The following is a 16,456-nucleotide window of genomic DNA, read 5'->3' on the forward strand; positions in this document are numbered from 1 at the left end:
CCAAAAGTTTTCTTCCAACATCAGCAAATTAACCACCAGCTTTAAAACTTCCAGCCTCTGTCATTAGCTCTATGAACATTAATGAACTCTGATAATTTCAAGCCATGTAGGCCACACTGAATGTAGCTATGTAAAAAATAAAAAGTGCTAATAGTCCTATTTTCTGATGTTTAAGCAGGCAAGACAATAATGCATGATATATACAATAGAATAATGACATCTTGAAAACTAATACATAGTTTAGAAATACAGTAATGATGTCTTTTTTTTTTTTTTTTAACCAAGTGGAAAATACTAAAAGTTAATGTAAAAAATCAGATGAAAAAAAACTTTTACATAATATAAATTACATTCTTTATATGCTATCAAAGATAAGGGAAAAAAAAAATGGGCTTCTTTCAGCCATCATTGGGCTTTGCATCCATCTGTTGTACGCAGCAGCCTACTGTCATGGTTTAGAAACACATATCAGCTTAGGGAATTCAAAATATCAAGACATACTGCTGAAAAAGCAGAATACTGGCATATGGAATAAATAACGAAAAGTGAATAAACAAAATGATCCAACATGATGTGGATCAAATGTGCGAGTGGTTCAGAACTAGGGGTACATGTTAAGAAGGCATTAATATAGACAAGAAATAAGTAGATAATGCAGATTCCAACTCACAAAACCAAGTATGGTACTGAAAAAACTTCCTTACAAAATCAGATAGTTAATAAACCTGTCCAACAACAAATGTTCACAGGAAATTTGGCCAACAACAGGATCAGTTTGTTAACCAAAAAGTGGGAGAAACTTCCCTTAAGTCTTCAGCGAAGACTGATGTGGGATTCTCTATTCTCAAGTCAGGAAAGCTAGAATTTGGCTAAATTTCACATTCAAATAAGCTTCTTCATTTATAAGCACCTCAGTGACAACTTGACAACAATATGAAACAAAGAATATTAAGAAAGAAATTGACTGGACAATTTTGAAAATTCTCATTAAAAAATTGAAATTGATACATGAAAGAAATGAAAGACTTTTATACAGGTCTAGGATCCTTACAGGATCCCATACCTAGGGTCAGTTCCACACACTGAAAGGAAATAATCTGTTTGCAAAGCAGTAAAGAAAACAAAGCAGCAAAGCACAGCAGCAAAGGAAATAGATCGCCATCACTCACAGACACAGCAAGCTGGTATGTTAGTTTGCAAATGTGAAAGCAGAACGTTGAATGTGACAGAACTGGTGCATACATGACCCCAAACCACCATGGCTGTCAGCAAACCACATCATTATCCCTCACTCCTTTGTCTGCAAGATGCACACTTTAAACCTGCTCATCCAAAGACAGCAGCAGAAAGAAGAATGCTCTCTTGGAGCAGTTTTGTTCTCCTGTGAAGAAAAGGAAAATCTACAGGATTCAAAATTGTTCAAAAGGATATGGCAATCCCTAAATGTCACAAATACGTGCACTCCTGTTAAATACTAAGCATTTACTGAAATGTAACAGGAGAATAAAAATTTATAGTGTCACTTTTTCTCTATAAAGAAATACACAGGATTTGCCAGCATCATAAATAAATTGAAAATAAATTTATCATTGGGATCATCTGTGGTCAGAAGGTGTTGTGGGCAACAGTTCAAGTACACACAATGTGAAAGCAAAATAGTATAGTTCTGGCTTTGATCAACTCATTTTGTTATTTACTAAATCAATGGCAATTTCTAAATGACAATGCCAGAAAGTTGTTTGAGAAAATGTATTTAAACAGGAAGGGTGAGAGCACAATGACATTTAAAAGCACTTAAGAGGTTCCAAAGCAGAAAGGTCTGCTCCCAGTTTCACCTTTGCTTACTATGCTAATTGGTTAGAATTTCTCTTAATGTTTGCACATAAGCACTGCAAAGAGGCCCAGCACATCTGCTTATGTAGTTATATCTGTGCAAATTTTGAGGTTTCACAACATTTGCCTTTACTGCTTCTGCTAGTAGACAGGATTGGTGCTCTTTACAATGCAGGTGTGTCTGTACCTCACAGCTGACAAAAGAACTAACACCATCAACACCACACCATTCGTAGAGCTCCCTTTTGTCACGAGGCTGCTAATATCACACTGATGGTGATGACATCACAAAATAATACTTTTCTGTATAATGGTAAGCACAGGAAATTCATTCAGTACTTACTCCAAGTACTCTGGGTGTTTTGAGGAACACTGTATCACATAATGGTACCACTAAGAAGGTATGCATTTCTGTCTGAGAATTTCATATAAGTAATTCAAAACTAGTCACAGAGTTAGTATTAAGAAATAGATTACATTACTAAACACATACCTGCCTCTTAACACTATTGGTACAACGACAGTTTGTTGTGTAAAGTCTGGAGACATCCTATGTGGAAATCATATATATAAACATCCAAAGTCTACATAAAACAAATGTATCAAGTTATGAATAAAAGACTGCTAAACACAGAGTACCACTGACTGTGGATGAACCTTCAATAATGCTATCAAATACTCTTGTGTTACAGTAAGTAAAAAGGAATGCTGAGTTTTATAAAATATGAGTAGGTTTTCTGAACAAAGAACTGGGAAAAGGTCTAATGCTTTCAGAAGAAAAAAATGAGTAACTTAACGAAATAATGAGAATACACATAATGCAGACTACGGTTTTTCTAAAGCTTGAGAAAAAATAAATAAATTGAAACTGCACATTTTGCAAATATGGTAATTTTTAATCCATGTCGCCCAATCTTCATTAACAGTTCAATGTTGCCAATACCCTTTGCCAATGGAAAAGTTATAATCAAGACAGTCACAGAAAAACCCTTTTGAATTAGTTTTGGTTAATCAAGGAAAAAAAAAAAAAAAAAAAAAGCTACTGATGGAATCACACAGGCACAAAATTACTTTAAATAAAGGTAAGGACAGTTAATGTAGACACCAGATGGCACACTCGCTCAACACAGATCAAAGCGAATACCTTGAATGTTAAATTTTGGTATTCATCAAAACGTATCTCTGGAATAATTACTTAATTTTCTGTTAAGCTGGCAGTAATAAAAAGGGAACTGCCGGACAAAAAAAGAAACAGCAGCAAATCAATATATGATTAAAACAATAAATAAGTCAAGTGTGAAGCTCAATTACAGAGACTTCCAGTTTGCCCCCTCCCCCCCCACAGTTTCCTTTTAGTTTCTTTCTTGTAAGAACTTTTAATTTGTGGGAAATTTTTCCAGCATTCCTGTCCCTATGCTGTCAAGCTGTACTATCACTGGCAATTAATGACTGTTTCTAAGAAATAAGCATAAGAGTTTGAGAATCTGAAAGACTACTTCACATCCAAAAGGCAAAAAAGGCAAAAAAAAAAAAAAAACCAAAAAAAAACCAAAAAAAAACCAACAATGAACCAACAATAAACCAACAAAACCCAAACCAAAAAACATGAAAAAACAAGGCAGTTTGCTGATGTGACAGGAATTCTTTTCAAGAAAAGTTAACTTAAGTGCCTATTTTTGCATGGCCTTACTTGAAAACTGCCAGGTATCTATGGTTACATCATCCAAATATCATTTCGAATATGTCCATCTTTCTCTTTGGTGTAGTAAAAATAAGTTATCTATGATTTTTGTTTCTTAAAAATACAAATCAAAATATCAAAAACTATTTATCCTTCCCCAAGCCCAAGTAATGGACTATTATTATAATTTAGTCCATTTACTTCAAACTTCATTGAAGAGCTGCATTACTTTACTTTACTTTCTGCCTTTTAAGACCAAAAAAATAGTTCATAGCTATCTAAGTAACGTCAAGTATTCATGTATTTGGCAGGCTGACAGATCTAGTTTTTACACGTTTGAATTGATAGGTTATACATTGGTTTGAACTTTAATATTTGGTATTGAGGGGTAAAAAAGAAACGTAATTTACAACATTCTTTCTTATAAAAAACTTTCAGTTTCAGAAAACTGAGGAATTCCTGATTTAGTTTTTCCTCATGTTCAATTAGCAGCAATTTCCAAGGTGAGTATTGCAAAGACACAGCACCCTGATGATAATTTGCTTTATTTGGAATGGTTCTCGAACTTCAATGGGTTGACCAATCGCAGCCAATGTCAACTATCATGACAGGAAAAAGTTTAAATATTATTTGCTGTCTTTATGAAGCCCTGAACACTCAAATTGGAACTGTTTTTCTATTTTTGTTCTGTAGCCATCCCTTACTCAAAACTTGTACCTATGAAATCACATCATTAAATTATACAATAGATGTTTGGAAAGAACTTGCTTGAAATACTTCAGTTAAACACAAAATAACAATTGCTTATCTTTTAATATACAGGGTAAGAAAAATACTTACTTCTCTTTTGGTATTTCAAACAAAAGCAAGAAATATTAACTTATTTTAAATAATACTATTTATTTGTAAAACAAAAGCAAAGTACACAACAATTCCCTGAGCTGAATACGGTTTGTAGGTACTTTGTCAGTATTTTTCTTTTTTTTCAAACTAATCTACTTAAGAGCGTAGCCCCTCAGGCACAGATTTGCTTTCTTTCATGTTCCAAAGAACGAACAGCATACTGCTGGCAAATAAAATAATTTTTTTCCCCAAAACACTGTGTTTTTACTGCTAAACAGAAAAGCCCCTGTCTGCTCACTGGATTTTATACAGAGCGATTACAGAAAAAGTTATCAGATTTTCAGTTTTCAAGTAATGAAAATAAGAAAATCAGAAGATGGTATCATTCTTAAATCCCTCGAGAAACTATTTGATGCCCCTAAATCCTTTACAAAGAGACAACTTCTCTGTTTTAATAGTGGACAAATGTTCTCATTTAAAAGGAGCTAATAATAGTATCTATACACAAAAAAAATGCTAGTATGCTCATTAAAAGTACCCAAGAATTACAAGGAAAAGCATTCTTTACCACCTCTTACAGTACACAGCCAGCTCCAGCTGCAGTTTTGCTTTAGAAGATGTGTTTATGATCTTTCTTACAGAAACTCCTTTATACTGCCAGAAGACAGCATGTATACTAGATGGTCTGGCAACTTTCAAGTAAAGGAACTACTGAAATTATACTTAGAGATATTTTTTTTCAGGGGACAGAAACAGCATATTCACTTTGAAAAACGTACAATACCAGAATACCAAAATTATTTAACTGATGAGAACTTGGGTGAACAATCACCTATTTTCTTCTTCATTCGAGGATATCAAAGGAAGTTGCAACTTATAAAAAGCTGATTTGTATTAACAAGGATAATCCCATGAAGGCTCTCATCAACTGAACATATATAACTGTATAGAAGATCAGCATTCATCTCTCTGCTTACTACTCCAAAGCACTAGCTGTACCTCTTAGAAACATACATTAAACCGTGTTTTCTTTTAATCTTTGTTGAAAAAAAAAAAACATCCAACTTGAAAAAACTATAGGTTCTGAGAGCAAACATTAAAACACATCTTCAGCTTTTTAACTGGTATACCAAAAAAAACCCCAAAACAAAACAAAAAAAACCAACAATGTTTAGATAGCTCAGTTTATGCAAATTAAACATTGGTTCACTGAAATTCACTAGCAGCAACAATGATGATTTATGAAGCTTATACAAGTATGAAATTGGAATTACAAGGATTATGGATTTAAATAGAACTAGTTTGAAAAGTTATCTACTGGGAACCAGAAAATTGCTTAAACAATTACTAAGATTACTGAATAAGGCTTGAATCCAAAACACTGCAAATTCAGCTCTTATACAATAGACTAAAGACCTAACACCTAGTCTATTCATACTCAATAAACACTTGTTTAGACCCTGATTCAGAGAACTCTGAATTTTAAATTTACCTTTGAGCATTTACGTATAATCTTACATAACATGTTCAAAGCAAGAAATGTGTTATCATAAACTTTCTCTTTCACAAACAATATGCTAGGCACTCTCTTCAAAACAATATAGTCCGAAGGACTCCACATTCTCACTGTTGTCTCATTTACTTTGAAATGGTTGCTCTTGATACAAATATTCTAAACCATTTGAAACCTAGGAGACTGAAATATTAGAGTGCAAATACAGAGTAGTTTTAAAAAACATATATCGTATTAGGGTGCAAAATACTGTCCTGAAAAATTTAGAGAACTGCACAAGTGAGAATCACAGAATCACAGAATCACAGAATTACCCGGGTTGGAAGGGACCTCAAGGATCATGTAGTTCCAACCCCTCTGCCTAGCAGGGCCACCAAACATACACCTTTACTAGACCAGGTTGCCCAGGGCCCCGTCCAACCTGGCCTTGAACACCTCCAAGGACGGGGCATCCACAACCTCACTGGGCAGCCTGTTCCAGGACCTAACCACTCTTCTAGTAAAGAACTTTCCCCTAACATCCAACCTAAATCTTCCCTCCTTCAACTTAAAACCATTTCCCCTAGTCCTGCTATTATCAGCCCTTTCGAAGAGTTTACTCCCTTCCTGGGAGTAAGTTCCCTTCAGGTATTGAAAGGCTGCAATGAGGTCACCCCGCAACCTTCTCTTCTCCAGGCTGAAAGGAGAAGCGTGGTCCTGACTCTGAATAGCCTTCTCCAGTCATAGTCCTCTCTTACTTCCAAATTCTAGAGGGACACTGAGTCCTCAATGTAATATAGAAGCTCTGAATACCAGTGTATTCCCAACTGCCACAGATCTCTGGTCCTCTCAATTCAAATCTAAGATTAGGCTGAACAATGTAGTCCCAGTAAAAAACATAAATTTTCATTAGAGTATCCACCTCCCTCTCATCCAGTTGGAAAGTAAGTGTAACTCACAGCTCTTCCCAGCCCAACAATTAGTTATGAGCCAAGTTACTGCACAAGCGGTCATGAAGACAGAAAGAAACTGCACCACATTAAAAACAATACAGAGCATCCCATTCTAAAAGTCTGCTAAGAAGTATCTTGAGGCAGACCTAGGGCTAAGCAGTTAAGAGACTTAAAATGAAAGTGCCCTGAAAATACTTCTAAGTTCATACAGTACAAAGCAGAAGAGATGATATGGGTTACAGAAGTTAAACATACAGAATTAGTTAATCACTCATATTTTTAAAATGCATGTAAAATCGTTAGAGATATCAGCTAATACTACCCAATCCAATTTTATCTAAATAAATATAGTAGAGCTTTTTGTGTCAACAAAAAAAATGAAGAGTTAAATACAATAAATGGCTATAATTAAATCCAAACAGGTAAGATGCATTCTCTTTTCTTGGGTATGCTGTACCATCAAAACAAAACAAAAGCCTTCTCACAATTGAATCAACTGAAAATAAATTTATGCAAAACACATGGAAATTCCCTTTAGAGCAACAAACATACAATTCAACAGTCTTTAATTGCACTTGTTGATTATAACTGTAAACAACGATGATTGCACACTGCTAGGTAAGTGGGTTTGCCAATTTCTTGCAAAACAAAATTAAATTGAATAAAATGTTCAGAGATATTAAGATGAGAGAACTGTGAAGTAAACATATTTTCAAATTAGTCATTTTTTTCCCCTCTTTAAAATATTTACACCAAGTAAATATACAAAGGCATACAAAAAAGAGAGACCAAGTATCTGGTCAACACTGTTAAACCATACCACAGAGAAGTTCTCTCCATAATCAGATAAAATCTTTCATTTCTAACGAAGAAGGTAGCAGGGAATCCCATACAACTTGGAGGTATCTACTATATCTTCCAAGATCAGCACTTCTCATTTTGTTACACCACCTAAATGTATCAGTCCCAAGAAAGAATTTAACAGAGTTCAGAAAAAGAAACAAGCAAGGTATCAAGAGTGCAAACTTTCACAGTTAAGCAAAAGGCAATGCAAGTGAAACCAACAAAGAAAAACAAACCAAACAAAGCTTCAGGAAAGCTAAACAATCACAGCTAAAGAGTTTATCAGAGATAACTTTATAACAGGATATCATATCTTTCAAATTTGTGTTTTGTAGAAAACAACTGGAAAGAACTGAAATGCAACCTAAGCATTCAAATAGAGGAACAAAGCCTTCATCAGACAGGCAGCCATAATTGTTCCACAGTGTAATGTTGTACTTTGCCAATGTATTAGCCCACTCAAAGTAAATTTTATCTCTGTGTTGTATAATCCCCACGCAGCACCAGTGACACATCTTCACAGTGGAAGAACCCATTAAGAACAACTACGCAAACTTCTGTACACTTGGCACAGAAGAAACTATTACAGTATCACCAATAACACATAAGCAGAGTAGCAACGTGTCACAGTTCCAGCCTGGATTGGCCTAGTTCCATGACTAATATAATGAGAAAGAGTGTCCAAAACCAAAGGCCTTACCCTAATGCTACAGGCAAGACAGCTAGGGAGCACACACCACAGAGACAAGCAAAAAGAGAATAGTCTTGTGACTCCCACTCAGTTTAATCTTTCTCTCTGAACAGAAAATGAAAATGGAATAATGAACTCTTCTGGGAGCTGTAGTTCATTCTCTCTCTTCTGAGAGAAATGTGGAAATATCGGCAATCCATGGAACTACAGCATTAGCTCTAACTCCCGCTGCACTACATGATGTCATGTAGTGGGATTCTAATAAGAAAAATCATAAAATCACAACATAAAGGAAGATTGCTTTCCTACAGATACACAAATCCATACTATGCCTTACATCACCCTTTTATTATCAGTATGAATGTCTTTCCTGCAGAACTTTTAGTTCTATATTCCATAATCATGAATCTCAAACCTTAACCAAAATATTAGGTTTAGACATGGGAAAGAGAATGAAGAAAAATGGGAGATGTAAAGAGTTCAGTAAATAGGAAGACTAGATTCTCTCTTCTGCATGAACAACATGACCACAGTTAGTTCAACCCATCCAGAGAACTGTTAAGAACTTATTGATTCTCACACGTAAGAAAGAAGGAAATTTTCAGTCAATGAGAAGAAAAGGGACATAAAAAAAAAAAGTTTCTGCCCTGTAGGCACTCAGTTATTCATACAATTTAATTTTGCAAATAGTCCAAATAGTTACAGCTAAATTAATTGTTACGGTTTGAGACAAGAGTTGGACTCGATGGTCCTTATGGACCCTTTCCAATTCAGGTTATTCAATGACTTTACAATTCTATCCTTAAAACTCTTCTTAGTCACAGATTAGGAAAACTATTATGTATATCAAAGCTGCAACCCAAGCATTCCATATATATTGAAATTTATTTAAACCAAACATTTAGGAGGAAAATACCTACTTAATCCCATCAGGGTATACACAGAGGAGTGAAGTATGGTGTATTTACTAGCGCAAATATCAGAATTCAGAAAAATGCCTCTGAGGAAAATGAAGTTCTAACCAAGTAACCGACTGCATGTCAAAGAAGTGTATCTAACCCTAAATTGAGTGGGTTTTGGTATGTCCTAAGATTGGTAGTATTTCAGAAGAGCCGCAGTTTACATACAAATAACTACAAATGGCAAAAGGATCATATGAGCAAGAGTTACTCCCTGAACTGCACCATAATGTCCTTTGATAACATTTATGTGCATTTTGTAAGTGATGTGACACATTACACATGAAAAACCTTGCTTCAGGAGTAGGAGAATAAAACTTTAAGCACTAGAACATTAGAAAAACACAATGGAATGCAGAGATTAATGCTAAGTTCTACTTTCAAGTAAAAAAAAGTTAAATATTTCATGAGTCTAAAAAACAGCAGTTCTTCTAAAAAACTAGATAAAGAAAAGTAAAAACCAAAACAAACAAAAAACACCACCAAACAAAAATGAATGAAAAAAAACCCCATGCATCAGGAAAGTTAAGAGAAAGCACAGTGACAAGGAGGTGTCACACAGGCTCATGTCATAATCTATGCAGTCAGTTAGCAGGTTACTCACACATTAAAAAATATATTACTTTTCAATTGTAGCATATATCTTCCTGAGCATATAAGAACAAAGTGCCTGCACTATTAAGACAAAAAAAAAAAAAAAGAAAAACAAAAACTTGTAAAGGATAAGCTTAAATGCAATGAGAACCTTCTGTTTTTCTGCAATTAACAAGGGCCTCAGTGACCAAGATGACTGGAAAAGCTTGCACAACTCTTCAGTTCAGAATTCTGTATCACACATCATTATTTAGTTTAGCAAAACTGCATTTTTAACACGTTATAAAGCCTTATACAAGATAAGTAACAAAATTTACTACATCCATACTTTTTTTATATTTTAAAATATTGTATAACTTTCAAGATGCCCAAAAAATAAGTTATTTTAAACAAAATTATTATGAATATGAGCTGTATAACAATCACTCAGCTGTTATTTACCGTATTTCTGATTGGAATTTTCTTCGGTTCTGGTGGCACATCCTGAGGAACAAATTTCACTGGTTCCTTAATCTGCCTCCGTGATCTTTTGGTCCCATCTGGTAAGGTTTCCATGGCAATATCAGCTTCCATGTCACTGCTACCTGCCTGGTCACACTCTGAGCACTGCCTGCAAAGGGAAAGATTTTTTATTTAAAACTGCAGCCACAAAAGCACAAAAAGAAATGTTCTGAAGCAGAAAAAAAAAGTGTTTGGGTTAGAAAGAAGTAAATTAAAGTCAGTAAAGCCAATAGCAACTAGATGAATCTCTCAAATGCATGATAATGTAGTCATCTGGTGATAAAAATAGCAAGACTTACTCTGTTGTTGTGTTGTTTTTTTTCTGACAGTACTTGTATCTTGAAAACCAAGATTTCAGAAGTAGAATATAATCTTATGTCAGTGTTCATATTGTACCATATCCCTATTTTTAACTGTGTCCACTGATCCGTAATCTATTCATTACTGAAAATGCTGCTGTATTTTAATTTAATTTTAAATCTTAAAAAATTTATATATATATATATATATATATATATATATATATATATATATATATATAATAATTTTAAAAGTGTTGTATTAATAATCTTTGAACAATAAGTTGAAAAAACATGCCTGTTGAGTTTGAGGAAGTACCTAATCACAGTCTGAACTACCAAGTGTACATCATCTGAGGAAATGCTAATGACAAGCTCCAAGATAGGATTAACAAGACAGGAAGTAATTGAGTTTTGTTGTGATTTGCAGAAATGACTCATTTTATGTGAAGTTGTAAATGCAGATGGTAACTAAAAATATGCGAAATGAAAATTTAAAAATGATATCCACTGGTAAAGGATTTGCATTTTTTCCTCACATAACTTTTTCAATTCAGCAAACTATAAATCCTTCCAAGCAAATTCTAATTAATCGCTGTTTTCATAAATTCAAAATATTCCTTCAATTATATCAACTAAAAAATAAAAAGGTCCTGCTATTGATTGGCATTACAAGGGATATGAAGTTGCAAATTTGCTCTGCAAGGAGACTAACCAAAATGTACTTAGTTATTTGTAGTTAAATGTTAATAAACACTTGAGAGAAGGCATGTCCATCATTCAATAAACTGAAAGAACAAATATTGCATATGTACTGATTTCTTCATCTATGAATTTTCAACAGAAATAGCTTTGCTCCTGTAATATCAACTCATTTTATCTTAAAAAGCTATCAGTCTTGCCTTTATTTTGAAATGTCACTGCTGACAAATGGTATATTGCTTTTAGTCCAAATTCCAATTGCTGTTCAACTCAAAAGAAGAGTACCACAAATAAAACATACAATACACTTTTAAACTGCATTTTTAACAAAGGCTGCTTCTGATGCATGTTTCCATAACTTCTTTTACATAGCAACTGATAAAAAACAAAAAGTCCGTCCCACTGATGGTCTTACAGTCTATTCCAACAGGAATCAAATCTCCGTATTCATTTAAACATCTGGCTATACCTGCAGCTACAGGCAGTGGTCGCAGTCTGCTAGACAAGCCAGTGGCTGATTAGTTAAATTACAGAGGGTCTAATCCTGGACTATGTAGCCATTACCAGTGTGACCCTGGGGAAATCAGCACCTTTGTGCTTTAATTTTTCCATATCTAAAATTAAGATAATTGCTGCTACATTATAATGTTATGAAGATTAATCATTTCTTATCTTTAATGCACTTCAGACCACGAAAAATGGGACACATGATAGTATTACAAGGCAGATTGCAGCAAAGATACCACTGTAGATTTCATACGGTTGTCAAGACAGAAGAAAGTCAGCCCTTGGTTAACACTGCAGCATCGATCACATTTATATAGAAAGCACAACTAAAATTATTTGCTTACACTTATGTAAGTGCCATTTTGAGCAATTCTGACATACAAAAAAATATTGCCTATGTTATGGTAAAAGCCTGTACTGTATGTAAATTAAAAGAACAAACAAAAAATCTATAATTAAAACACTGCACTTTAAATGAAGTTACTGTAAGAGAAACAACAGTGATATGATCTTAAAAATATGTCTGGAGCTGGGAACCTCCTCTGCTGTATCTGACAATGAATCATTGACATTCCCATTGTTTAGCTGTGAACTGCTAAAAGGGAAAAACATTTTACTCCTCCATAAGCTCAGACAATTGCATAGAAAACAAACTATGCAGGCCTGTAAAGCACTCTAGTTTCACTAGAGCCCTATTTAAACACATAAATATGTTATTGTAATTTTGATGGATTTAACCAAAGAGCTATGATACTATTATCATCTAAGAGTTAAGATACTACCTGCAGGTTTTTGAAATTCTGTTTCTACGACCATGCTTACTCTGAAACAGGTGGTAAATGTCTCACAGCATCCAAAGAAAAGAGAAAGTTCTACAAAAAGAAAACTGCAAAACCACAGCCTGTTGAGAGGCAGGGGGTAAACACGCAGAACAAAACCTTACTAACACACCAAAGATGAAGAGAAAAAAAATAGAAGTTACAAACAAGAACTACCAAGGAAACTCTCCATTTACTGGAATAGCCTCTACTAACACAGGTAACTATATCTTATCAACCCTTTTATAAAGCAGTCAAGTTATAAAGTTGTTTTGTTGTTAGCTCCCACAGGATCCACAGAAAAGCTATTACAGATATACAGTCTTCTAAGTTGGAAACAATCTTCTTAACTTTCAGTTCCTATTATGGTTTATTTCAACATGGTTCTTGAATTTAAAGCACTCCTTTTTTCCATTCTGCTATTTAATTCCAATATATTCACAGAAAGCACAGAACTGCCATTCCTTTTCTGGCATTGCTAAAGTCATGTTCATTTTATTTTGTCTCTTCAAGGGCAATCAGTGAATTGAGAACCTATCACAACAGGTCATCTTTCCATCTGTTCAGACTATGTCTTAATTAGCAAGAATTGCCATGCAGCACAAGTAACTTAATAGGAAAAACAGTGCTGAAGATTCTATTTCTGTACATGGCTTTTGTTTTGCTTTTACTCTGGATTTGCTTAATCTAGCCTCAGGGAAAATCAGTGGTTGAATGTAATAATATTCTGGACTCATCTGAAAAGAATGCGGTAACCATGTTCCATGGTCCACAACGTGAACCACAAAGCAGCAATGTGATTTACTCCAAACTGCACATTAAAATGTTGAAACAGATTTGCCCCCTGTAGAAAACAGGAGACCATAACTGAACATAATGTTTTGGGCATACTATCCGTGTCTTACACCAAAGCACTGAAGCATGGCTTAACAGAAGTTTCCTATATTTCAGATGCCATTTTTGGTCTGTTTTTTTAAAACTTACTGTAAAAATTCCCGTAGCATGAGTAAGGTAAAAACCATTACATTACTGGACATCAATTAATTATGACAAGAGACTTGACATCCAAAAAAAAAACATTTTCAACAGAAAAATCTTCTCAACAGATGTATCACTTTACATTATCCTTAAATGATCACTAAGACATAATTCTGAGAGCTTTCGCATTGACCATAATGCTTCTTTCTTGCTTCCTTTTATGGGAAAACAACAAAAAGGTAGCCTAGTACATCTTTTCAAAGGCAAGAAGAAATGCCAAATTTAAACAAAAGTTAAATGAAGGCACTGCAAGATCTTAGTCTCATTAAAAATGGCATTATTCAAATCTTCAGACATCTGGTTATGTGTTGGTCATGCAAAAAACATTTCCCTTCATCAAGAAAAATAACACTACAATGGTATTATTACAACAGCCAAAACTACATGATGTCAATACAAGTTGTTGTTTTTCATACCACAAAACATTTTGAGCTTCATGCACAAAGATTTTACTTCAGGGTAAGCACCTTAAGACCAAAGAGTGCTGCCTTCTCACAAAGTTTTAGAAAATAAGACCATTAAAATATATTTTAACCTAGAAATAGATGAGAAGGAAAAACTTAAGGCCTATGTTAACAATAAAACAAGGAGGAGGGACACTTTAAATTGTTTTTGTGAAGTGGGGACGTCTAGAAATACTTTTAAAACTAATATAAATTTGGGCTTAACTTAATAAATATTTTAAATTAGTAATTATAAAGTAAATTATGACCAGTGATAATGGAATGGAAAACAATCATCATGAAAATTATTTTCTACTGTTTCCTGTTTTCAATGTCGATTAAAGTCAATACTTTTAATCACTTTAAATAAAATATTTCAACCTGACTAACATTTTAAGGAATTTCCCATAATAGCCATTTTCCTACTTAATCCTTTTGCTTAAATTCATATTATATTCTATAGAAATATCTGAAAAGTACATCAAAAAATCTGCATTTTTATTCACTGCTTAATCAAAAGATTAAAAATTTATTCACAACAGCAGGGGGGAAAGCCTGCTGAACTCCAACTTAGATTAAGGTTCCATTCAATATGCTCTCTACTGATCTGAAAGGATACATAAAGGCATGTAAATGATGAAAAGAATGTAATCAATACAGATCAATTTGTCTGCTATAATCTCACTGTCTAGAATAAGTCTTAGCTAATTAGAAGTAAAAGCAAACTTTGTGATCTGAGGTATAACTGAAGCATGAATTAACAACAAAGATAAGTCAAAACTTTGAAAAAACAGTTTGTGCTACCTGTCCTATTCTGTCTTTAACACCCATTGAGAATTATAGCTTTACATCTTTGACCAATGGCTGTTAGCAAGTCCTTTCAACTCAAGTTAAAAAGCCAGAAAAATTAAAATAAAATAAAATAAAATAAAATCAAGAATATTCTGAAAAAAAAAAAAAAAACTTCCATGGAACTGCTTCATAAATCAGACCAAAGATTAGAATTTCTTCAAAACAGCCAGAAGTCCAAAATCAGAGACTGTAACGAGTAATTTAAGGGAAATTATGTTCAGAAAAAATTTAGTGATTGAATCTTTCTAAGCTTTTCAGCTTTTAAAGTAAATCTCAAATTATTAAGTGAGTTTACTGGAATAAATGCAGGCTGTATCATATTCTGATAAAACAAAGAGAAAAAGAAAAAAAGAGACCTCCCGTTTCCAGTATAAGCCACCTTGATCTGCACACAATATATCATCAAAATAAGGCAAAAAAAGATTGTTTAGATGTTATGTGGAAGTCTGAAGAAAAATTTAAGTGACATTAAGAAAAACAGAATCAGAGTTTTCTTGATTATAATCACTGCGCCGTATCTTCAGAAGGAATTCTTATCATATACTCATGTGGTATCTTAACATTCAGACTAGGTGATGATAATTCACAGAGATGCTGTAAGCTAAATTCTTTCCAGATAAAACAGAGTAGCAAACTAATTTTATGATAATTAGAAATCAGCACCTCTACACTTTGGCAGTTCTCTATTGTAACACTTAGCTTTTGTTCTGCTCCACTCCCACAAAAATAATTTTAATTAACTGTAGTAAGTACAGTTATACATGTACTTTTGCCATTGCAGAAGACAAGTTTACGTTTAATTACTTACAAGTATTTTCTTAAAGATCTAAACAGAAGAGCTGCGTATCTGGGTCCTGAGACAAACAAAATCAAGTTGTTTATTTCCTGTGGTTTTCTACTGTTATTACATGTCATTGTCAATAATCACAGAACACAAAAGCAAAGTAAAGCTGTAACATATTTGTACAAGGACAGTAATGAGAAATCTTTGCCAAGTTACATTTTAGCTTCAGTCATCGCTGCTGAAAATAAAATAACCCATCTAAGACAGCAAAATTTAAAACAAAGAGAATGTGATATCTAGTTCATGTTCATGTCCTACTTTAAGTACAGGTGTAACATAAAGCACCAATTGCATTCTTACCAGTAACTGTTTTTGGTCTTCCTGGGCATCCTTGTAAGAGGTGGATCCAGACAACCAAGATGATAATGGAGTTTACAAGTGTCACACAGTAACAGCAGGTGCTGATCATGGTTCTTCTTGCAAATTCCACAACTTTTAATGTAGGTAGTAGAAAAACATTATAATTACATTTGAAATTACAAAGAACAATTATAATTACATTTGAAATTACAAAGCTGACAGCTTCAGCATCAGCATGTGGCAACTACTTTCATGTAAGTGTG

At 33.8% G+C, this 16,456-nt stretch overlaps 1 protein-coding gene across 1 annotated transcript in view; it reads right to left on the reverse strand.

Moving 5' to 3' along the window:
- Positions 1-16,456, reverse strand: part of PHF14 (PHD finger protein 14) — a gene marked incomplete at its 5' end in the record, with an annotated part of 150,505 nt that overhangs the window by 92,175 nt on the left and 41,874 nt on the right. Inside the window, 2 exon segments of the mRNA XM_015853571.3 lie at positions 10,331-10,499; positions 16,194-16,325. Of these exon segments, the coding sequence (XP_015709057.2) occupies positions 10,331-10,499; positions 16,194-16,325 (301 nt within the window).

Source organism: Coturnix japonica, chromosome 2 (assembly GCF_054131305.1).
Source record: "Coturnix japonica strain WE chromosome 2, WE-NBRP24, whole genome shotgun sequence".
Classification (NCBI taxonomy): domain Eukaryota; kingdom Metazoa; phylum Chordata; class Aves; order Galliformes; family Phasianidae; genus Coturnix; species Coturnix japonica.